Source organism: Rutilus rutilus (genome assembly GCF_951802725.1).
Source record: "Rutilus rutilus genome assembly, chromosome: 25".
Lineage (NCBI taxonomy): Eukaryota > Metazoa > Chordata > Actinopteri > Cypriniformes > Leuciscidae > Rutilus > Rutilus rutilus.
The window spans coordinates 13,205,334-13,228,737 of NC_140229.1; the positions used below are offsets into that span (position 1 = coordinate 13,205,334).

At 37.2% G+C, this 23,404-nt stretch overlaps 2 protein-coding genes and 1 long non-coding RNA gene across 12 annotated transcripts in view; all 3 read left to right on the forward strand.

Moving 5' to 3' along the window:
• The window catches only part of bbx (BBX high mobility group box domain containing), a 33,585-nt gene extending 21,892 nt beyond the window's left edge, over positions 1 to 11,693 (forward strand). For 3 of the 9 annotated variants that reach the window (XM_084399756.1, XM_084399755.1, XM_084399757.1), the window contains 11 exons: positions 361 to 441; positions 603 to 677; positions 819 to 896; positions 5,137 to 5,214; positions 6,529 to 7,393; positions 7,789 to 7,927; positions 8,729 to 8,877; positions 9,061 to 9,150; positions 9,520 to 9,708; positions 10,511 to 10,706; positions 10,782 to 11,693. In XM_084399756.1, coding sequence (XP_084255882.1) covers positions 361 to 441; positions 603 to 677; positions 819 to 896; positions 5,137 to 5,214; positions 6,529 to 7,393; positions 7,789 to 7,927; positions 8,729 to 8,877; positions 9,061 to 9,150; positions 9,520 to 9,708; positions 10,511 to 10,706; positions 10,782 to 10,863 — 2,022 coding nt within the window. In that variant the 3' untranslated portion in view covers positions 10,864 to 11,693. The remainder of the gene's footprint in view (positions 1 to 360; positions 442 to 602; positions 678 to 818; positions 897 to 5,136; positions 5,215 to 6,528; positions 7,394 to 7,788; positions 7,928 to 8,728; positions 8,878 to 9,060; positions 9,151 to 9,519; positions 9,709 to 10,510; positions 10,707 to 10,781) is intronic. The other 6 variants (XM_084399760.1, XM_084399759.1, XM_084399761.1 and 3 more) reach the window with 4 other exon arrangements.
• A 6,732-nt stretch (positions 11,694 to 18,425) lies between these two features.
• On the forward strand, positions 18,426 to 20,105 carry LOC311285563. 2 transcript variants are annotated; one of them, XR_014626376.1, is made up of 4 exons: positions 18,426 to 19,020; positions 19,119 to 19,388; positions 19,662 to 19,767; positions 20,025 to 20,105. It is a non-coding gene; the product is annotated as an uncharacterized lncRNA (long non-coding RNA). The 2 variants fall into 2 exon arrangements; XR_014626377.1 differs by having other exon boundaries at positions 18,744 to 19,020; positions 19,662 to 20,063.
• A 630-nt stretch (positions 20,106 to 20,735) lies between these two features.
• On the forward strand, positions 20,736 to 22,619 carry LOC311285002 (uncharacterized protein). The gene is made up of 4 exons (XM_084400377.1): positions 20,736 to 21,011; positions 21,264 to 21,572; positions 21,671 to 21,943; positions 22,095 to 22,619. The coding sequence occupies exons 1-4, from the start codon at positions 20,948 to 20,950 to the stop codon at positions 22,154 to 22,156; spliced, it is 708 nt and encodes a 235-aa protein (XP_084256503.1). The 5' UTR covers positions 20,736 to 20,947; the 3' UTR covers positions 22,157 to 22,619.
• Positions 22,620 to 23,404: the final 785 nt, after the last annotated feature.

Consider the following 23,404-nt stretch of genomic DNA (forward strand, 5'->3'; position numbering starts at 1 on the left):
TAATTGAAAAACATTATATTTATAATAATCTTTATTTAAAATACATATTTTTAAAATCACATTGAATGCAAAGTGTACATAATTATTTACCTGTTTTACTGTGCTGATGTCTACAGTAGTTTCTGAGGTGACATGCAGCAAGTTTCCAGTGTAGACACCTCAAGCTGTCACATTGTCACTTCCTGTTTAGACAATGTAATTGATGGGTATTTTTTATTTTATTGAATCTACCTGTGGCTTTTCCATCAAGCTATCAACAGAGGGAGGTGTTGAGTTGTAAATGTCAGTGTTGATTCAAGATTGTTTACATTGATGGCTTTGTTCTGCTTTACTGATTTCATGTTCATGGTTTCATTTTAGATTTCCTCCAGCTCTTCCCAGACTGGATGTACAGATGTTGCTAAGCACACTGGGAAATCAGCCCTTTTCCAGCTGGCTGAGGTGAGACCACCTGAAGACTTGTCAGTTCTTAACAACAGACCCTTAGAAACCTCCTTAGCAGTGAGACGTTTCAGATATGGATGGTTGGCTGTGTGCGTCTAAATGACTTGCTTAATGATCTGAATGCATTTTGTTGACACTCTTTACTTTTTTTTCATTAGATTTCTTCCAGTCCAGTGCAGCCTGCTGGAGGAAGTAAGAACGCTGAGGACACAAGCTCTCTCACACACGTAGAGGTGAGGGACAGTCAAGTATAGCTTTGGACACCTTAAGTATAACAAGTGCTACAGTAATGTGGAAGGTTTTGGTTGTCTTGTGAGGTTAAAATGACATCCCATTCCCAGCACTCATTTGGTTTGCTTTAATGTCCTTTTTAGGCCTCTGGACCATCCCAGCCAAGCTCACCAGACCTGCCCAAGAGTTGTGTTAAATCACCCCTGTTTCAGCTGGCTGAGGTACAGTTATAATAAACTCTCTCCTAGAAACTCCATTTCCAACCCCCCTCTGTCCATCCCATCCTGAATGTCATGTGGCCCACCTTACATGTTAGAGCTGGAGCCAATCCTGCTCCATCGAGCTTATTCTTAAAGCTACAATAAGTACTTTTTTTCGCCGCTAGAGGTCGATAACCTCTTACAATAACAAAGGCGTAGATTGATGACGCAGTGAATAAGCAGAATCATGGAACTTGTCGTCATGCCGATGGATCTAATAATGTTTATGGATGAGTGAATACATGACTGTGGTATGAAGCAGGTCGTGATTGCTAATGAGAGACAGATATCAGCGCCATACGCGAGTCCTGCGGATATAAAGGAATAAGGACATTTCTTTCTACCGAACTACACGCAAGTGCTGAATAATGCTCACACAGGTCAGTTTATTAGACAAATAAAACGTGTGAGGTAACGCAGCGCTGGTTCACTTGGTCTACACTATAACACTAAACTGCATTTGAGTGTATTGAAAGTTATAATGTTGTTCTATGTGTTAGTTTGTTGGCTGTATGAGACTAGCAGGAAGCTAGATCAACATTAGAATAACATACTGATCATATTCTAACATTTTATCATGTTGAGCTATATATTTATTTACATTTGCTCACCTGTCTAATAAAGTACATGCAGGAGCCAAGTCTGTCGCGGACGTGGAGCTCTCGCCGTCTCGAAAACACCACGCTGATATTGATCCTCGTTTTATTTCTCCGTTTGTCCCAAAGTCTGCTTGCCATGGTCCATAATGTTTGAACGAAACGACAACAGCGTGAGCGTGCCGCTAAACATTACGCAGTTGTCCACGTCTGTCGCCATGGAAACCAGGGATAGCGCAGATATTACGTCATTGACAGGCGACAAGTTACAAGCACTATTTAAAATTGTGAATTTCTCTTAATTTAGAAATTCTTGGAAACATTTAGGATAATGTAAGCACACAATTGAAAGAAATATATTACACTGTGCAAGTGGTTTTTGGATATTTTGATACAAATTTCTTACATATTGTACCTTTAAATGCATTTTGGGGTGTTCACATTGACTGCAATTTATTTGGCAAGAAAAGTAAAAAAAATAATGAAGTCATTTATTTGCTGAATTTATACAGAACATTTAATTGAGGTACGTTAAAAAAAAAGATCTAAACGAGAATACAATTTTCCTTCAAACTCATTGTGAATATTTTATAAATCATGTGTAAAATATTTTTTAATAATTTAGTTTTGTCATAAAATACTTATACCGGAAATCTTAGCTAAAAACCTTCTGCCTTTTTACCCCACAACTGTCTTTAGTTGTTTGTTTGGTTTCAATTAGTAAGCAAATATTCTTCAGTCAATGACCGCAACAAAAACCCTCAGTAACCCCTCCTGAATTTCCAGTTTGTTTTCAGCACTTCTCATTATCATCATCGTTAACTGGAAAGAGCTGATCAGAGTCAGCTGATTTTGTTTGGTTTGAAGAATTTGAGTAGTTTGCACTTAAACCGTGGCACAAAACGTGACAGCATGTGACACATGAGGGTGGTTGTATTAGGAAGTGTTGTAGTAATTAAAATAAAGCTGAAATAAAATCAAATGTAATACATTTTAGATGATAAGCTTAAAATACTTAAATGGAGATTGTAAATGTTGACTTGGCCATTAACTGATAAGTTGAATTACTAAATAGAAAAATAAAATGAATTTAAGGCTATATAGAAATGTTAAAAATAATATATAATATAAAAAAAAAAATATATATATATATATATATTTTATATTATATATTATTTTTAACATTTCTATATTAAATATATTAATATATATTAAATATTACATATAAAACAAGAAATATAAAAATTAAAGCAGCAAAATTACTAAAAATTAAAATACAAACAAAAAATAAATAATATGAAAATGAAATGAAACTAAAAGCTAAGCCTAATTCAAAATATATATACAACTATAACAGCATATGCATAATAGTAAAATAACACTGCTATTGGGCAGTGAACATTAATTTAAGTTTTTTAATGAATATTTCTTCTGACAGAATTGAAAAATTCCATACATTGAATAAGGGTCTCAACAAGTCATAAAGGAACCAGAGTATCATAGAGATAGGGATATTTTTCCTTTGGCCAGTAAGCATCTAACAACCACAATACCCTAGAAACACCCTGGCAACCACCCTGACCACTGTAACACCATGGCGGCGAGTTTTGCATGTTCAAGCTCCTCTCACGTTTTCTTTAGAACATGTAAAAAATTTTTTTACTTAAATACAATTTAAAATTAATTTTACTTGAATGCCATTACAGCATTGTGCAGGGGTGTAACAGTACATGTATTCATCCCGAACTGTCACAGTACGGACGTCACATTTCGGTGCATACAGTCAGACAAAGAATACAGTCAGTCACAGGCGATCCACACCCCAATCCAGAAGGGGGCGTGCGGTAAGGCAACACTCTTTGCTAACCGCCATAACAGGATAAAGAGCAGAAGAAGAGACGATCTATGCACTAACCAGGGGGGCAGGGTTTCATATTATTTTGAAGTTTCCCCGGGCGCCGCCATTGGCTAGCGGACCCCCACCTGCTGTTAGCATCCCATTGACTCCCATTCATTTTGGCGTCACTTTGACAGCGGATAACTTTACATCTGAGGCGTTTAAAGACTCCATTTGTCCATTATTTATTTCTAAAGAAACACGAAAATGTATAAAAAGCTCCATTACCTTGTATCTTCCGTTATGGCCCCGTAGGAGCAGTTTTTGTAAAAATAGGCTAACGATTGCGTCATAACCACGCGACTCTCTGTCGCACAGTAGAGAAATTACCGTATGGACAGGAGGAGAAGCTCGCGGGCAATCGGGGGGACGTGGAGGCAAAATGACAAAGTAATTAATCAGAAATACTTAGCAAAAGTTACTCCTGCTCCTAGCTCATGGACACCTCCTACTCACACTCTCCGTCTCTGCAAGTTTCGAAAGGGAATGATTTAGATTTCTCTTGACACAGCTACTAGAAGACAGACGGGTTGCTCACGTCACATCTACGTCGTTGTCTACATCAAGCTCAGTTTGAGTCTGCGCAGTACGCTCGACCATCAGGAAGAGAGTGCTTCTAATTGACTTCACTTGTCTCCTTTGAAACCTATGGGGTCGCTGTGTCCAGTTTATATACTGTCTATGGCACTAACCCAAACCAAGAGTTTAGATGGCATGCAAGAGTTTCCATAAATTTTTTGTGATGCGCTCCACTAACTTCACAGAAAAGGAAACCGGGACGGCAGAAAGCGGCTTCCTGTTTGTTTTCTTTCTTTTTCAAAAGCACAATGTTTTGTTTTATAGTGTGTGTGCACAAATAAAAATAGACCCTTTTCAGTTTCGAATGATGTCTTGCTCTTATCTGTATGAGCATAAATGAACAGAGTATTTTAAGTTGTTTCCGCTGTTCTAATAAGACAAAATCCTTTGGCATTGTGCCGATTTTGTCGTGGAAGTCAAATGATGAAATACGCGTGTCCTGGAAATGGGAATCCTCAGGTGCCGCTTCACTCGCTTTCCTCGTGGAAAGGTCAAAGGCCTCGCTCATCTTTCCGTGATTTCTTGATAGAGCGTAATATTGAAATATGTGCATCCGCCATTGTCACCGCATGTTAATGAACTCTCACACTCAAAGGAAAAAGAACGTTTAATTTTTCATTATTCTATTTATTTTGTACTGTTAGTACACGAGATGCTTTTCAGGTTTGTAGCTGATTTATTTTTTTTATTTTTTTTGCCCTAAAAAATAAAAATAAAAAATTGACCTGTACAAGAGTGCATTTTGTTTACAGCTTAATAGACTAAAGGACCAAATGTACCAACCACCTCAGGGGGGACTAAATGTCGCTAAGTGGAACAAACTGTAATTTGCACTACTGTCTGTTTAAAATGAATAAAAAAAGAAACCTAGCTTTGGGGATTTGTTGCTTTTTCCTGTTGTACCAAACTCATATCAAACCGTGACCCCAAAACCGAGGTACGTACCGAACCATGACGTCTTTTTGCTGTTACACCCCTAGCATTGTGATTTACCCAGAATCCTCCTTAATAAATGAGCAGTATAAATTTTTCCCTAAACAAACTCCATATGTCTATGTATATTCCTCTCTGTGGGTGAATATTGCGCTTGTTATTGGTCTTAATATGCATGTTTGGTTTGTCTCTGTAGCAGATCTCCTCCAGTAGGTCTCAGTCAGCATCTGAGGGGAGGCAGTGCGGCCAGTCGGCTCTTTTCCAGCTCGCTGAGGTACATCACCAACCCATAATCACTGCCCCGGGTTACACAGACACAAGACTGGGGATGAATCTTACGCTACATACAGTATTTGATGTTATAGTGCAGAATTAAAGCTCAGTGAGGCAGTGGCTGGTGTTGACCGGTTGGCATGGACTATGGCAGGCAATGTTATGTAATAAATCCTTGGACAGTTTTGATACGTATGCTGCCACCTGGTGGGTGTTTATATTTTTAAGTTAACAAAATTGACCCTAGTATTTATTTAATACATGTTCCTACTTTAAATGATTCATCAGTACACATTTCCCAAAAATGTTAATGTAAAAAATCAAAATGTACAAAAAAACAGAAAAAATAAAAAAGATTTAATAACATTTATACCTCAATATAATATAAATACAAATAATATCATATTTATTTTTAAATACTATTTTTTTTTTTTCAAACATATAAAAATGTTTGATTTGATTTAATTTACAAATATTTTTAAACCAAGATTTTTAAACATTCTACCAATTGAAAATGAGTTTTAATGTTTAAAACAAATTTTCCATAAGATATTAATTGGACTAATTAGGCTTAACCCTAACCCAGTAAGCACCCTAGCAACTGCATAGCAACACCCTGGCAACCATCCAGTTTATCAAAATGTTCTAAAATAACTTGAAACAACAGATTGCTTAATTTGTATACTTCTCCTTTAATAAATGTATAGTTATTTATAAAAATGTATCTTTTGATTGATTTTATTTTCTAAATTGAAATTATATTTAGATTTTAAATCTATATTATTTTTAAAATATTATATAATTATTATATTATAATTTTTAATTTCTATTTTTCTATTTTAAAGTAAACAATACATCAGTTGAACACTGGAGTTCAAATATCTTATTATCTTTCATTACCATGTTTAAAGTACCATGATTCAATTTATTTTATATTGTAATTTTATTATTAAAGCAGGTACAAATTATACCATTTGAGCAAGTATTTTAAAAAAAGAAGATTTTAAGGATTTGCTGAAAATGAGTTTTATATCTTATGAAAATAATTTATCTTTTTTTTTTACATATGTTTAAAATACTGAATAGGAATTTAATTTGTGCTAATGTAGAAACTACTTTTCATCATTCAGAAATGACTAATAGATCAAATTAAAGGCCCTACATTTTTTCCCAATTTAATAAGCTAAGTTTCACTTAGCAACATGTCACATTATGAGTAAAATGAGGAACGGCCTTCAGGCAGCTGATATGTTGCATGATATCTAATAATAGCCTGTAAGACTCCATAACCTGATGTCCTTCTTTGTTTATATAGATGTGTTTGGCCTCTGAGGCTGAGAAGATAGAAGCTCGATCCTCCCAGCCCTCTGGTGGTTCCTCCTCTCTCTGTGCTCAGCACAGCTCAGTTAGCACAGCCATCCCAGACCAAGAAGAGCAGCGGGACGCTCCAGAACTTCCTCTCACCACATCTTCATCCTCTACCTCCGGCTCCACCTCATCCTCCCCTACTGACGCCATCCCATCTGACATCAGCCCTTGTAAGACGCAGAAGAAGAAGAAAAAGAAGAAAGAAAATAAAGAGTCTGACGAAAATCCTCCATCGCCCAAAAAGGCGAAGAAGCGCCAGTCGTCTGAGTCGGACCTGGACAGCGTAATGTTCACCATTGAAGCGGTCGCAAAAGGTACTTGGGGCTCAGAAGAGACACCCAAGAAGAAAGCTCGTCCCTCAGAGAGTGAAAGCAGCCCCTCTACGGACCAATCTCCATCTGTGAAGAAGAAAAAGTCTAAACCGAAAAAACAGCTCAAGTTAAAAGACGACGCCACAGAAGAAGAGGAGGAAGGGGACGAAGAGGCTAGTAAGCCACAGGATGTAGAGATGAAAACTGAGGAAGCTCCTTTGACCCCTAAAGCTGAGTGTGAGAATGAACCAGACATGGAGGTGGAGCCCCCTAGTGGCGTGGAGGACATGGAACCACACTGCTCTCCTCTGCAGCCAACAGAACTGGAGGAGAAAGACACAGACACCAAACCACCTCAAACCACACAGGAAGATAAAGACCTGGAGGTTAAGCCAGAGAATTGTGGGTCCAGGAAGTCTGAGCGAAGCTGTAAAGGAGCGCTTTATAAAACTCTGGTGTCCGAAGGGATGCTCACATCACTGAGAGCAAACGTTGATAGAGGTAACGTGCTCACACACTCCTCCCACAGGTTCTTTTCCTGTTAGTTGATTATATCATACTGACTGGATTTGAAACTCATTGCCCACTAGTTCCAGCTGATCATGTGGAGCAAATGGTAGCATGGAAAAAAACATACTTCCTTAACATATTTATCGCCCACATGCTATTCTGCAGAAATGACAACACTAACAAAAACTCTCGTTTTCCAAGTACCATTTCATTGACTTCTTTGAAATTTGTTCAATTTATCTCATGCTGAATATCCTTTAGAATTTCCAGTTAATATGATTCAGTTGGCCATTATCTCCATTATCCCATTATCTCATCTCATATACTAAACTAAAACCATTTGATTTGACAATGAATGAAAAATGTGCTGTTGGTCTGTTTTCTAGGGAAAAGAGGTTCCATGCGAGGCAGTGTGTCCGATCACGAGGGCGGCTGGAATGATGAAAGCTGGGGATTTTCTCAAGCTGCTACCAGCAACCCAAAAAAGCTGAAGAAGTCCAAGTCTAAAGAGGAAACCGCCCCGGGGTGAGCTGTACTTTCTCCCATCACAGCACTGAATCTGCTTGGAAATAGTGATTATTCTCCTGCAGAGGAGGTTTTTGATTGGGGCTGCAACTAACAACTATTTTGATAATGGAATTTTTTTCCAGATTAATGTAAATGGGTTAAGACATGCTTTTTTTTGGCGTTAAATAATGGCACAAATACCAGTCAACTGACTACCGCAAACCTTAGTGAATCACGTTGCTTGATTTATCTAAATACTCTCCTCTCATAAATGTTGCGAATGAAAGGGAAACTCCTACAAATGCACATGCAATAACATCAGTCGCAAAAATAACTGTGTCCACGCCATTTCACCGCTAATTTCTCACTGTATGTCTTTACTAAATCCTGACAGTAGGTTTTTAATGCCAAAAGAGGGTTTGCGCTGGTGCAAGCTGTTAGTAAATCTGGCACAAAATAATTACAAATTTGTATTTTTTTGTAATTTTATTGATTAGTTGCAGCCTTGTCCACCATTGACTATAGATTGATTGTCAATGATATTGGTTGAATCAGTACATTTGAATGATGATCATAGATTTTCTTTTTCAATCAGGTTAATTATCTAAAAATATTTGAAACATCTCAAAAGCTGTCATTTTCTTGCTTGTCTAGCTTGTCTGTATTCAGAGTATCATAGTTTGTCAAAGTAAAAGTGTTTAACAACATTCCATCGTGTTTCACTGTGCAAGATTGAAGTCAGTTTGTCTAGAAGACTTTGAATCCAGGTGAGCAGATTTTGCACAGATTGCTAATGTGTTCTGTGTATAAAACTCACAGACTAGGAAAGCTTGAGGAGGAGTTCGAGAAAAAGTTCAACAGCTTACCGCAGTACAGCCCCCTGACATTTGACAAAAAGAGCGTGTCTGTCACCAAGAAGAAAAAAACCAGTACATCCAGCCCTCCTGAACCACCCAAACCTTGCAAGGGTGAGTGCACTGCATGCATGGAAACTAACTAATCCTCCTGGCCCACCACACTCATTTCCTCATTTGCTTACTTTATTAGGAAGTAGTCATCTCATGTTCAGAATGACATGACTTCCACCTAACATAGCATGCTGTGTTGTTTTTTTTGTTTTTTGTTTTCTGTTTTATTGCTTTTGAAATTAGGTTCATCTTCATCTCAGAAAAAGACCTTATTCCACAAGATAGTGAACAAGTACAAACACAGGAAGGAGAAATCCAGTGCCGCAGACAAAGGTGAAAGCCATTAGAAACTGTTCTGAAATCAGCTTCATTCTCTGTTCAGACAGCAAGAGTGTGTGCACGAGTGTTGGAAACTCTGCCTGCGTGGTTCTGGTTGTTTGTCCGTGGTTTTGCCCAGTGTGTCTCAGTATTTCCTGCCGCATAGCAGGGAACGCTGTCATATCTAGGTCACAGTATACTCTAGTTATCTTAAAGGGGCACACGTGTAACAGTTATTTAAATACTTTGATGTAGCCTGTTGTGGTGTAGTACAAGTGGCACAAGCTAAATGAAATACAGTATCCTAAAGCACCAATTATTGTCAGGATGTCTGCATTAGGACTTCCAGGTCTCAGTCTTGACATATTTCATGTGTTCTTTTAGACGTCGCCACACCTGACCCCATGGTTACAGAATCAAGTCCAGTGAAGTCGGGCAGTCCGTGTGTGTCTCCCTCTCCTGAACCCCAGAAGGTTCTGGACACACCTGTGGGCAGTCAGAAAAGGAAGGCCAGGAAGAGTAAAATCACACACTTGGTGCGAACGGCCGATGGACGAGTGTCTCCTGCTGAGGGTGAGCCGAACCATAGTTTCCTGTTACTGTCTCATGTATGATTTCTGAACAGATAACTCCTTCAAGAAACACCCTGCACCAATTCTTTTCAATGTTTTTGTGCTAATTGAGGCTGCATTTATTTGATCAAAAATACAGTAATATTGTTATATTATAAAATAACATATTTTATAATGTAAATGATGTATTACATTTTTTATGTAAATTATTCCTGTGATGGCAATTACTCCAGTCTTCAGTGTCACATGATTCTTAACAATTCTAATATACTTACTTAGTGCTCAAGAAGCATTTCTTCTTATTATTATTGTGCTGCATTTTTTCAGGGTTCTTTGAAGAATAGAAAGTTCAAAAGAACTGCATTTATTTGAAATTGAAATCTTTTGTAACATAAATGTCTTTATAGTCAATTATATTGTTGTTGTATTTGTGTATATATACATTAGCTACTGATGCCATTGTAGAAATGCGCTATTTGCAGATATGTTTGTCACCCATGTATACCGCAACCAAAAGTGTCCAACAATAGAAGGTTACTAAGATAAAATGATCCACAGTAATCTAGCCACATCATCTCAATATGATGCAACTTCCTCGTGTTCAAAAAAATAGCTTGTTTATGCCATTTCTATGACTGGATTCTTCATATCATGTGACATGTGAGTGTGAATCACTGAAAACATACTTGAATTGTTAGTCTGTGCTGTCCTGCCAACGAAAGAAGAGTGGGGGGAGGGGGGGAGCATATTTGTATAAAAATCCATTTTTTTTTGTTATTTTTTACTATTTTTCTCTGTTGCAGCAGAAGACAAATCTAAGGATCAGACCAAGAATCAGGATGAAAAGCCATTCACTCAAGAGACATTATGCAATAGCGGGGTCTGCTACAATGACCCCAGATCAGCGGAAGTGGACGCGCCAGATACGTCCGGTGGCCTCCCGGCCTTCTTCAGCTTAGCTGCTCTCGCTGAGGTTGCAGCCATGGAGAACGTGCACAGGTAGATGGGACACCCTGTAAACTCATGGGCGTGATGATGTGTGTGTTGATAATAAAGCCTGCGTGTTTGTTCCAGAGCCCAGCGTGCTGTGAGCATCCCCACTGAAGGTCAAGTGAAGGACATGGCTCCTGTGCTGATTTCCTGCGCGGACCAGTGAGGCCTCAGCCTGGCTCGGGACGGGTTTAGTCCGGACTGGGCTTATGTACAGACATGCTGGGGCCTTATTCTTGACTCTCGGCCCCTGACGCCGAGGATTTAGAGCGAACGAGAGCGAGAGAGACTGGAAAGGGATGAGGGAAGCTTTGAGATGGATGAAGATGTTTTATCCCAGAAGCCTTCACCTTACACCCAACCCCACCCTCCCTCCCTCCCTCTCACCCCCTCAGGGCCCTGGGGGAGCCAATTCTGGTCCCTAAGCCTGTTTCCTCTGGTGGCTCCGGACCAGTTACCTGATTTTTACAATCTGCAAGAAATGGCTACTATTTAAGGTCAAGTTTTGCCTACAAAAAGTGCATTTGAAGCAAGTGCTCCCTCTTTGTCTTTCTCTATCTTTCTCGTTTCTGTTCCTGGTTAGCTTCATTGCACAAACGTCTTTTTCACACAGCAGTGTACATCTTCTCTCGATCAGAGGAACGTTTTGTGGCTTCCTGCCCCCTTTTACTGCTCTGAATCTTATGAAGAGAGAGAGAATGAGTGTTTTCAGACTGCTCAACCTCAGCCTCATACCTCACAAACCTGTTCAGATTTTTCTCTGCACAGAAGCACCACCTTCACCTTCACAATGCACAGTCAATGCCTAGATGCCTCTTTATTTCAAGCAATGACCCTCAATGTGTCTGGTGCCTCTATAGATAAGAGTTAGATAGATAAACCACCTGTTATTCTCTCACAAACGGCAGCGCTATGTGGGAAGCCAGGTGTTTGCACAAGACGCGCTGCGGTTGCAGGCATACCGGCGAGCAGGGTCCAAAATTAGCATTTGTCAGCATTAAATATATATATATATATATATATATATATATATATGTGTGTATATGTATATGTATATGTATGAAGACTTCAGATGCAAAAGCCTCTAAGTGCCATTTGAAATTTTCTTCTAGAATGATCATTTTTATCAAGCTTGTATGTTTATGTTCAGTTATTTCACTTTAATGGCAATGAAAATGACCTATTAATTGTCATTAAAGTGAAATTACTGAACTTAAACATGAGCTTGAAAAAAATGCTCATTTTAGAAGAAAATTTCAGATGGCACTTAGAGGCTTTTGCATCTGAAGTCTTCATATATATATATATATATATATATATATATATATATATAAAAATACGCTACAGTTCAAAAGTGTGCGGTCGGTTTTGACAGAGGTATCATATGCTCAGCAAGGATGCATTTATTTGATCAAAAATACAGTAAAAACAGTAATATTGTGAAATATTATTAAAATTTAAAATAAAATAAATTTTGTATTTTAAAATGTAATTTATTCCTGTGATGCAAAGCTGAATTTTCAGCATCATTATGCCAATCTTCAGTCTCACATGATCCCTCAGAAATCTTTCTAATATGCTGATTTGCTGCCCAAGAAACATTTCTTATTATTATCAATGTTAAAAACAGTTGTACTGCTTAATATTTTTGTGGAAAACGTGATACTTTTTTACTCGATTCTGTGATCAGCAGAAAGTTAAAAAGAACATAATTTATTTGAAAGAAATCCTTTGATCAATTTAATGCAACTTTGCTGAATTCTTTTTTTTTAAGTATTCATTTCTTTATACAAATCTTCCTGACCCCAAACTTTTGAAAGGTTGTGTATATTCTAAAAAATAATAACAGTACATATATATTTATAATTTTCCCCCATATTTTTTTATAATGGAAACTAACGTTTGTTATGAGTAATTAATATTTCTGCCTAGCAGTTTTCATTAACCGTTGGCAGTTGTTGCAAAGAGTTAATTTTAGACCTTGCCTACAAGTGTTTCTGACTGAATCACCCAATGGAAAGTCAGTCGAACCTTTTTATATTGTGACACCCCTCTGCGCTCTTCTCTGACATGCACAGCTATAAATGAGTTCGTTATCAGAGCAGTATGGCGATACTTGAATGAAAAAAAAATGCATTTTATGTCAATACTTGACCTTACTGCAGTGTGTAGCGTCTTGCTGGCTAATCCAAAAGAGTGCTACTCCTCTCTAATATAGTTTAATAATAGACACTGCACTAATTTTTAGCTACCGTAGAAGATGCTTGTAGTTGTCTTTGGCTTTCGTTGTAATAGAGAATTTTGTTTTGTGTTTGTTTTATTCTCAAATTAGCTTTTGTATCATCACTGAGATACTCAGCCCTGGTTTTCTTCTTGTACCTGAGGCTGTAGACGCCATTCCAACTCAAAGTTTTGCTGATTCTGTCCATTCCTCCAAGCACACGGTGGGAGAGAGTTGGAGAGGAAAAGAAAACAGGGTTTGACGTAGAGGAGAAAGGAGTTTTTCTCTCTCTCTCTCTCTCTCTCTCTCTCTCTCTCTCTCTCACACTCACACTCACACTCACACTTACACACCTACCTTGAATTGTGGGAGTCAGCATAGCATATTCTTCTGCAAAGTGCACATCCTGTGTTTAGGCACTTGTGAGTCAAGACACCTCCAGGGTCATCTTTAGGTTGTCAAGCCAGATTATGTGCTTTGTATCAGCGACACATTGGAAAAAAAAAAATCATGTTCTTATTTTATTTTTTTTGTCTTGTAAAAATATCAAAATAATTCTTAATTTTATCTGAGAAGCAGAATTGTGAAAGATAAGACTTGTATTTTTTGCCATTGGCTTTTTTTCTTCTTTTTTTTTAAACAAACCTATCGATTTTGTTATTTGTATACCGGAAAAGTAAGAAAAATACGATTATTTCAAGATTAGTGTTCAGTGTTCAAGTTCAGTGATTCTTTCTGTCGGTCATTATGGCAGTGGTGACAAGCTAGTTTTTATTTTGTTTAGTTATGAGGAAGTTGTGAATCATCATTTACATGATCAAAACCAGCCTTATTATCATTCATTAAAATGTGAGTGCCTAAAAATCTACTGAAACTCTTCGGAAAGGTTTTATCATGGAGTCATGGAGCTGAATGTGAATGATTCAACTACTTAACAGATTCGTTCAATTGTCTTCAGCAGTTCTGCTTCTCAAGTAAAATTGTTTTCAGGATGTTTCGATATTTTACTGGAAAACAATATGAATTTTGCAGTGCACATCAGTTCCCTGTGTTCTCGGGCTGGTTCGAACCTCAGACTCTTCTTCCCGAAACCCTCCTGAGGTCGCAGGGAGCCTAGATTAGACAAATGAAGGAATTCTATAAGCCAGATCACAGGTTTAAAAGCCACACACTCTTTCACTGTTACAGTCAACCTTTTTCCGTTTTAATAAGACGATTGATGTTTTTTTTGTTTTTTTTTGCTTTTAGAGTCACCGTTTTTTCTTCTATAAATGATATTGTCTGTGAATTTATGAACTTATAACTAATAAGGTTTTTGTACTCCTTCGAAATACTGTATTTAATTTGTTCTCCCTAGAACACCTTCTGTAGGGCGCTGTTTTTCCTCGCTTCGTTCGTAACATTTCGTTTAGAAACAAACCTCAGCCTTTCCTGAGGTGTGCTCTACTGGATCGAGACTGTTGTCAAAAGCTCATATACAAATATCTGTGTATATATACCTATGCTTACCTGTTAAGCCAACAAGCACTGATAAAGAATGCAGCGCCTCTAGACGTTTAGTTCCTGCTTACTGACGCGCACGTGCGAGGCAACTGCATTGCCGCATATGGCCTACGTCTGGCGGGCGCGAGATCTGTGTTTGAATGTCCCCCCCTTTCCTGTTATTTATACAATAGAGGCATTTACTCCAAGCCAAGGGTTTAAACCTCAGTGTATTTTAAGTAATAGAGAGCTTGTAGGCTGTAATTGTGCCTGAGGCAGTCGTGAGACATATTGATGATGTTTACCTGAAAAATCAGGACCTGATCACTTTTATAAGTGTGATTTTATTAAGCTAATTTTATAAATCACCTGTAAGGCCCTTGCTTGTAAAACTTTAAAAGTGTATAGTAGGGTAAAAAAATAATAACAATCATAAATCAAGAATAAGACGACGCTAAACCTCCTGCTCAGCTGTTTTGAATCAGTTGATTGTCATTATGGACGATTTGAATTGTATCAATCAGTAATATGATCGTGAATTATCCTCTCTTCGGCTTAAACCTTAGTCAGAGTGGATGCCTTGTTTAATTTTATGCTAATGTTTCCACCCTGACTAAAGGTGCGGTCACATTGCGTGCAAAATTGAGTCTGCGTGTCTTTCACTCCTGTTCCAGCTGGTCAGATGAATTCACCGTGCTGACCAACAGAAATCTGCTTAGTTTGAAAGTGACTGTGGCGAGCACGACGAGGTCGAGGGCCGTGGGAGGACGGCGCGAGGCCGGTGGCGCGATTGATAATGAGCGACACGTGCGCGACGCACCGGTCTCGCACGTGTCGCTCATTATCAATCGCGCCACCGGCCTCGAGCCGTCCTCCCACGGCCCTCGTCCTCGTCGTGCTCGCCACAGTGACTTAAGTGTGTGAGCAGTGCTTCATGCATCTCTTTTTCACACACCAAATTTAGCTGAAATGTCGCTAATGTGACCGCATTGGAAAATGATGACGGTACATCGTAATTTACGCTCCTCACCCGAGTCCCACAGGAAGTTACTCTAGACGTCTTCCCTCGCGCATAATGCGCCTCGGACGCAATTTTTAAGTTCTTCCCGGCGATCAGGAGACGTGTTGTACGCGCGTCGTTCTCTCAGACATTTGCCAAAGAAAAGCGAAAATAGTCTGTAAGGGAAATTTCATGATGCAGAGAGCCAGGCTTTATCCGTCTTCAGGTTTTCAGATGTATTTTATCAGCACAACTAATTCTTCTAATCTTTTCTGACGGTTTTTCCTCTGAATGAACCTGCAGTGAGAGTGGTGTGCAAAATGTTGGCACCTTTTTAATGCCTATTTTAGAAAGACAATATTTGCACCTTAAACCCATACCAAAACAACATCATGTTTTTAAAAGGGATTGTTCACCCAAAAAAATGAAAGTCTGTCATCACGTGCTCGCCCTCGTGTCGTTTCAACATCTGCGTGATTTTGAGGAACACAAAAGGTGATGTTTAGCGGAATGTTCAGGTTGCACTCCTCAATAATTAAAGCGAGTGTAAAAAAAAAAAAGGCATAAAAACACCATGAAAGTGGTTCGTATGACTCTCATTCAAGTCTTCTGAAGCCATATAATAGTTTTGTGTGGAGAAAAGACTAATTTAAGTCATTACCGGATACTTTTATGGTGCTTTTTTTTTGTGGCATTTTGGGTCACCATTCATTCTTTGTACAGAAAAATGCAACGTGTAAGTCTCTTTTTGTGGTCTACGGATTTGGAACGACGTGACGATGAGAAAAGGGTTCCAGAATTATATTTTTGTGCGAACTAGCCCCATTAAGATTGATCTCCCCATCTCGCCAGTGTCCCCTCATGATCGCCATTCTTAATCGTAACCTCTCGTGCATATCGTGTGTTTTAAAAATCGTCATTGCTAGCGAGAATTATTATGCGTTGAATGATAACACGGCTTATTTGAACGTCCCCCGCATGATGCGTCTTTAGAATCTGATCCCATCCCATGATGCCCCCGTCATGATCGTTCACCCCACTTTTTTCTATTTAGAAGATGCCTCTTAGCAAAATGCCTCTATGAAACAGAAATTCCTATATTAGCTATAAAGATTATAATATTACCCTTTTGTGCTAGATTGTCTCTTGAATGTAATGGATTTTGTACCTGTATTTTTCTAATTCCAATCCAGTCTTTCTGTATGCGGTGGCTTTATATGGAGGAATTGTAGGCTGCTTCCTTACAGTACCTGAATAATTTGTAAAAACTTCCAGTCATCCTCAAGACACACACCCTGACCTCCGTCATATCTGACATCAAATAACCTTCGCTTTTACGCATTTAGACCTGAAACGTGCAATATCAGCGATCATGGATATCAGTTGCCAAACCTTCCTCGTTTCTCCTTCTCAACTCGTTTCGAGTCTTAATAACCTTAAATATGCACCCCGTCAATGATGAGGATTTTCTCTGCTCTGTACAAGAATGTACGTTCATGGCTTTAGATGCAGTTGTGGCGCCGTCTTTTTAAACGCTTACCCGAGATCCTGTTCTTGATTCCTCTAAGGAGTTTATACTTGTGTGCTTGATCTGATTATTGTCACTAGTACTGTATGATGCAATGTATGGATCTGATTGTTACAGCCCAGTTGTTGATGCAGCCTTGCCTTACTGACCCCCTGCGTAGAGAGAGGGACCCCTTTGCCATTGCCCTTCTCACTGAGTCTTATGTCATAACACTGTCTGCTGACGCAAATGTTATTCTTTAAACACCTATTAAAGTAACATACATATGAATCTTGTCTGTTTGCTGTCTTGCTTTCACGTCGTGATAGATCTCAGGGTAGGTCTAATCTCACAAGAATCCCTTTCAATCAGAAAAAGTAGATTTTAAATAGATTTTTGATTAGTATAACTAAAACTGTAATTTTAACCATAATTAAGCTATTTGTAAGGGATATACTATTTTATTCATCAAAATTGTTATTTAAAAATATGAAATAATCATTATACAGGGTGGGCCATTTATATGGATACACCGTAATAACATGGGAATGGTTGGTGATATTAAAGTCCTGTTTGTGGCACATTAGTATATGTGAGGGGGCAAACTCCTCAAGATGGGTGGTGGCCATTTAGAAGTCGGCCATCTTGGATACAACTTTTGTTTTTTCAATAGGAAGAGGGCCATGTGACACATCAAACTTATTGGTAATGTCACAAGAAAAACAATGGTGTGCTTGGTTTCAACGTAACTTTATTCGTTCATGAGTTATTTACAAGTTTCTGACCACTTATAAAATGTGTTCAATGTGCTGCCCATTGTGTTGGATTGTCAATGCAACCCTGTTCTCCCACTCTTCACACACTGATAGCAACACCGCAGGAGAAATGCCAGCACAGGCATCCAGTATCCGTAGTTTCAGTTACGTTGAAACCAAGCACACCATTGTTTTTCTTGTGACATTACCAATAAGTTTGATGTGTCACATGGCCCTCTTCCTATTGAAAAAACAAAAGTTGTATCCAAGATGGCCGACTTCTAAATGGCCACCATGGTCACCACCCATCTTGAGGAGTTTGCCCCCTCACATATACTAATGTGCCACAAACAGGACTTTAATATCACCAACCATTCCCATGTTATTACGGTGTATCCATATAAATGGCCCACCCTGTACTTTATTGGTTGTACTTTAATTTGGAGGTTGTGAATTAAAAAAATATATATTATTAATTCAATTTACAGGAATAAAATTGACTAACATTTGGGAAAATAATGTTTTATTGATTAAATAATAATTATTGAACATTAATAATAATTATTTGGATTATTTATAAGGAGTTTGCATTCTGCATTTTACATTCAACAGAAAGTATTTTACACTAAGTATAGAAAATGTTAGTTTTCAGTAAGACTATTGAATGCATGTTGAACACATAACTCACATGTAGATGTATCATTAACTAAATGTATAGGTCTACTTCTCTGTTTTTATGTAATTAATATCACTAAACAAATATATAAAGCAAATAATTATCTCGTCAACCAAATGTATAAAACCAAACTTTTCAAATAAAATAAAAGCTAAAGGTGTCATGTGACTCATTTAGAATTGTGTATCATAAACATAACGGTAATGATAACCTATATTCAAAGTGAATCTCTAGTGTTTGGTCAAAGGAAGGTTTTTCATTTGATCTTTTAAAGTGATCTAGATTATGGGTGGGCGCATGGACAGGAAGTTCATCACTCAGAATGTATGTACTATGTAGTGCAGAAGTGTCAAGCTAAGCATACTACAGTAGCTCATAAATGTGTTCAGTTGATATGTTTTTTAAATGGGTTACAAGGAGCGACTGTCCTTCTTCCCTGCCACTCAATACCTAATGACACTGAACACGTTTCTGTAAAGTGGATAAATAGAGCAACTAGCCAAACTATTTGTGATTGGGATATTAATAAAATTCAGACAATCTCTATCAGACAATGCCCTCGTTTTAAAATCAACAGAAAATGTTCAATTCAGTGATTCTGGTGATTACAGCTGTAAAATAACAATATTAATTCCACCACCATCACTGGACAGCAGCTCAGATGTTAAACTCCAAGTTGAAGGTGATTGCCATTCATAAATTATTTATATATCTGAACTGTCCACTTGTTGTAGAACATCTGAGATGTCCATAATAAATATAATTCTTCACTATCTCCAGACCTGTCCCTGCAGAAACAGAACGGCAGTAATGACCGCTGTATTCTTCTGCTCTGCTCTCTGGAGGGCCTGAACCCTGAGCTGGTGAACTTCACCTGGATTCGAGCGGGTCGAGGGTCACTTAATTCATCCACAACTTATGACATGAACAGTTCGCTGCCTCTGTGTAAACCTGACTGGAGTGATGGAGACACGATCATCTGCCGCACCTACTACTCAAACACCCGAACACCTCACAGCGTGAACATTACACTTGACTTCCGCAACAAGGGTGAGTGGTTTTAAAATAGGAAAAATACTGTCCATACAGCTGCACTGATTAGAAAATGAAATGCATAAAGAGAACTGTGGGTAATGTGATCATGAACATTTTCTGTTTTTTGTGGGTAGTGCATATAATGTCCCTTATCTTTTAAATTCTAAAAAGTAAATACATTTTTTAATTGTATGAAATAAAAGAAAAAACTATTTTAAGATAAATAAATTGACTATTAAAATTAAAATAAGAAAATATAACTACTATATTAACTCATTTGTCTTCCAGAATCCAGCCAGAACTCTCCAGCGTTTTGTTTGGTCCTTTTCAGCACCTACGTCATCTGCATCGTTTTCATCTGGTTGCTGTTCTGCATTTCTATAAGAAATACTAAGTAAGAAATACTGTGCATTTTGCACATTCAGTAAATGCTAAATCTGACACTATAACTAAAATTCAGTTTCATCCAGAAGTAAAAAGTGTGTAATGTTATTAAACAAAAAAGACAGAACCGACAAATCTATCTTAATTGAACATATGGATGGGAAGTTCATTTTTCATTGGTGAAACATATTATGAGACACAGTTCTTTTAGCTTTGACTGTGTGAGAACTGTGGCTAAATTATGTACGTAACATTCATATCTTGCAGATAAGAGTATGACCTGCTGCATTGGACCATCGACACAAGAAAAATGATTGAATCATTCTGTTTTCGTAATTCTGTAAAAAAAAAAAAAAAAAATTAAGGATAATTAAAAACATACATATATATATATATATATATATATATATATATATATATATATATATATATATATATATATATATATATATATACACACATACATATACATATGATATACATATGTATATATATATATATATATATATATATACATATGTATATGTATGTGTATATATATATGTATATATATGTATGTTTTTAATTATCCTTAATTTAATGCATATATTGCATACATAACTAATATGTAGTATGATGTATCATAAACTGCAAACATAGGTCTACATCTCTGTTTTTTTTATTCAAAGTAACACTGAACAAACATATAATTCAAATAATTCTCCTGTCACCCAATTGTATAAAACCAAACTTTTTCAATAAAATAATAGCTGGCTTGCCCTTAAGGAGTGTGAGGCTGATTTATGAAGATACCGTAATGTAAGTTAGTTTGAAGATTGTGCATTTACGGCAAATTGTGAAATTTTTGTGGTCTTTCCTTCCAGAATGTCGTAATAGTTCGCCTTAACACACAGAGCAAGTTATCTTTTCTATTTAAACTAGTGTATTCTCATTTGCTATTTGCCAGGCCGCTACAAAACAATATATGTTGGAAGGATTTCACTCAATAATTCAATAATCTACAGTTACTGTAAATAAGCACAATTTGTGTCAAAGCAAATCTCTAAGTGTTTGGCCAATTTTTTAAGGAATTTTTTTTTTTTATCTTTAATGATCTATTTTAGATTGTGGGTTGGGCGCATGAACAGGAAGTTCATCACTCAGAAAGTGTACTCATTAGATCAGTAGTGTAAGACACTGAGCGCATCAACATGTTTTTAAAACGGGCTACAAACTGTCTTTTATTTTTTACTTTGATTTATCTTCCGCATACAGGTAAGAGACTTCAGTTCTGTTTACTTTGCCCTTTTATTTAAATCAAAGAAGTTTTATATAATGTCTCATTTGTGACTTATAATCTGTGACAAGTATTAACTGACTAATAACAAAGATCCCTGTGATAGACTTAATAATTGTGGTAAATTTTTCTGTGATGCGTATATTTTATAATAAATGTGATTTATTTACTGTATATTTGATGGAAAAATTCTGCTGTTGGTTTACACTGAAATTTGTGTCAATCCACAGATGCGGAGTTTATCCGAGCAGTTAAAGGAGCGACTGTCCTTCTTCCCTGCCACTCACTACCTGATGACACTGAACAAGTTTCTGTACAGTGGATAAATAGAGCAACTAGCAAACCTATTTGTGATTGGGATATTAATAAAATTCAGACAATCTCTATCAGACAATGCCCTCGTTTTAAAATCAACAGAACGTCACTAATAATAGAAAATGCTCAATTCAGTGACTCTGGTGATTACAGCTGTAAAACAACAATAAGAATTCCACCACCATCAGTGGACAGTATCTCAGATGTGAAACTCCAAGTTGAAGGTGATTGCCATTCATAAATTATTTATATATCTGAACTGTACACTTGTTGTAGAACATCTTAGATGTCCGTAATAAATATAATTCTTCACTATCTCCAGACCTGTCCCTGCAGAAACAGAACAGCAGTAATGACCGCTGTATTCTTCTGCTCTGCTCTCTGGAGGGCCTGAACCCTGAGCTGGTGAACTTCACCTGGATTCGAGAGGGTCGAGGGTCACTTTATTCATCCACAACTTATGACATGAACAGTTCGCTGCTTCTGTGTAAACCTGACTGGAGTGATGGAGACACGATCATCTGCCGCACCAACCACTCAAATAGACAAACCCAAACCCAAATAATACTCGCCTCAGAGAATGGATCTAACAAAGGTGGGTCATTTAAACTACCTATCACTACTAGAGTACAGTGTACCAGTTCAGCAAAGCTGTTCCACTGCCTTTATCTCTCAAAAGGAAATGTAAAAAAATATATAAATCAACCAATCCATCAGGCTAACCTGAGATTCGTCTTTTTTTGCAGAATCCAGACTGGACTTTCTTGTTTGTGTGGCCTTTTTCATCATCTTCATCATTGACATTTGACCTCAAATTCTGACATTTTAATAATAATTATATTATATACATAAATTGTGATTTTTACATCTAGAAAAAAAAAAAAAAGATTCCTTTGGAATCTCTAATCCGGTGTTAATTTAATTTGATTTGAATGTAAATTATAGTTCAAAAACCACTGCAAGTTCTTGCAAACAAGTTAAATGATTGTATCTAAAAGACTTGTCATCCTGCAGACAAGACTCTGAGCTGCTGCCGTGGACCCTCGAATGAGAGCATCAGAAGAGCAGAGACACACTAAACTATACATTCCTAAATGATAGTTTACCAATGATACTTTTCTTATGATCCTTTAAACTATGCTTACCAAAAAATGCCTGCTTTGTGTTTTCCAGAGAGATGATTTTCGTTTAAAATAAAATAGCAACTATACGCCAACTTCTGTTTTATGTAATGAGTACCACTTATAAATAAACATCTAATATGCAAAGAATTTTTTTGTCCACTGATTGTATAAAACCAAACATTTTAAATATAAAAAGGTGTCGTGTGACTTGATGGTCTAAATATGGTAGATAGTTCACTTAAAAATTAAATTCAGTCACACTTTAGTTTAGTGTCCAATTCTCACTATTAACTAAGTATTTACTACAACTTTTGCCTGAATAAACCCCTATTTACTGCTTATTAATAGTTGGTAAGGTAGTTGTCAAGTTTAGGTATTGGGTAGGATTAAGGGATATATAATATGATCATGCAGAATAAAGCATAATATGTTGTTTATAAGTACTAATAAACAGCCAATATCCTAGTATGCATTATTAATAGCGAAAATTGGACCCTAAACTAAACTGTTACCAAAAATTCTTACATACACCCTCATGTAATTCCGTATGAGTTTCTTTCTTCTGTGGTACACATAAAACAAAATATTTCGAGAAATTGGGTCAAAGGTCACCAAAAAACAAACAGTTAAAGCAATGTTAAAGCACAATGTCATATCTTATTGAACATATAACTTTTACAGTGTTATTGTAGATTATAATATTACTGTGTGAACCATTTTGACAAAATGTAACATTAATAAATCTACTTTGTGATTTACACGATTTGTACAACAGATGAGCTTTTGCGGTCAAGTGTTTGGGGGAGCTATTTTTAAGGGCTGCCAAGTTCAGTTGCACTTTGCTTGGTTTGTTATACATAACCCTTTTTCCTTTGCATACTACACTAAAATGACACTACTATCACACCCACATTCACAAGAAGTTGCGCCAC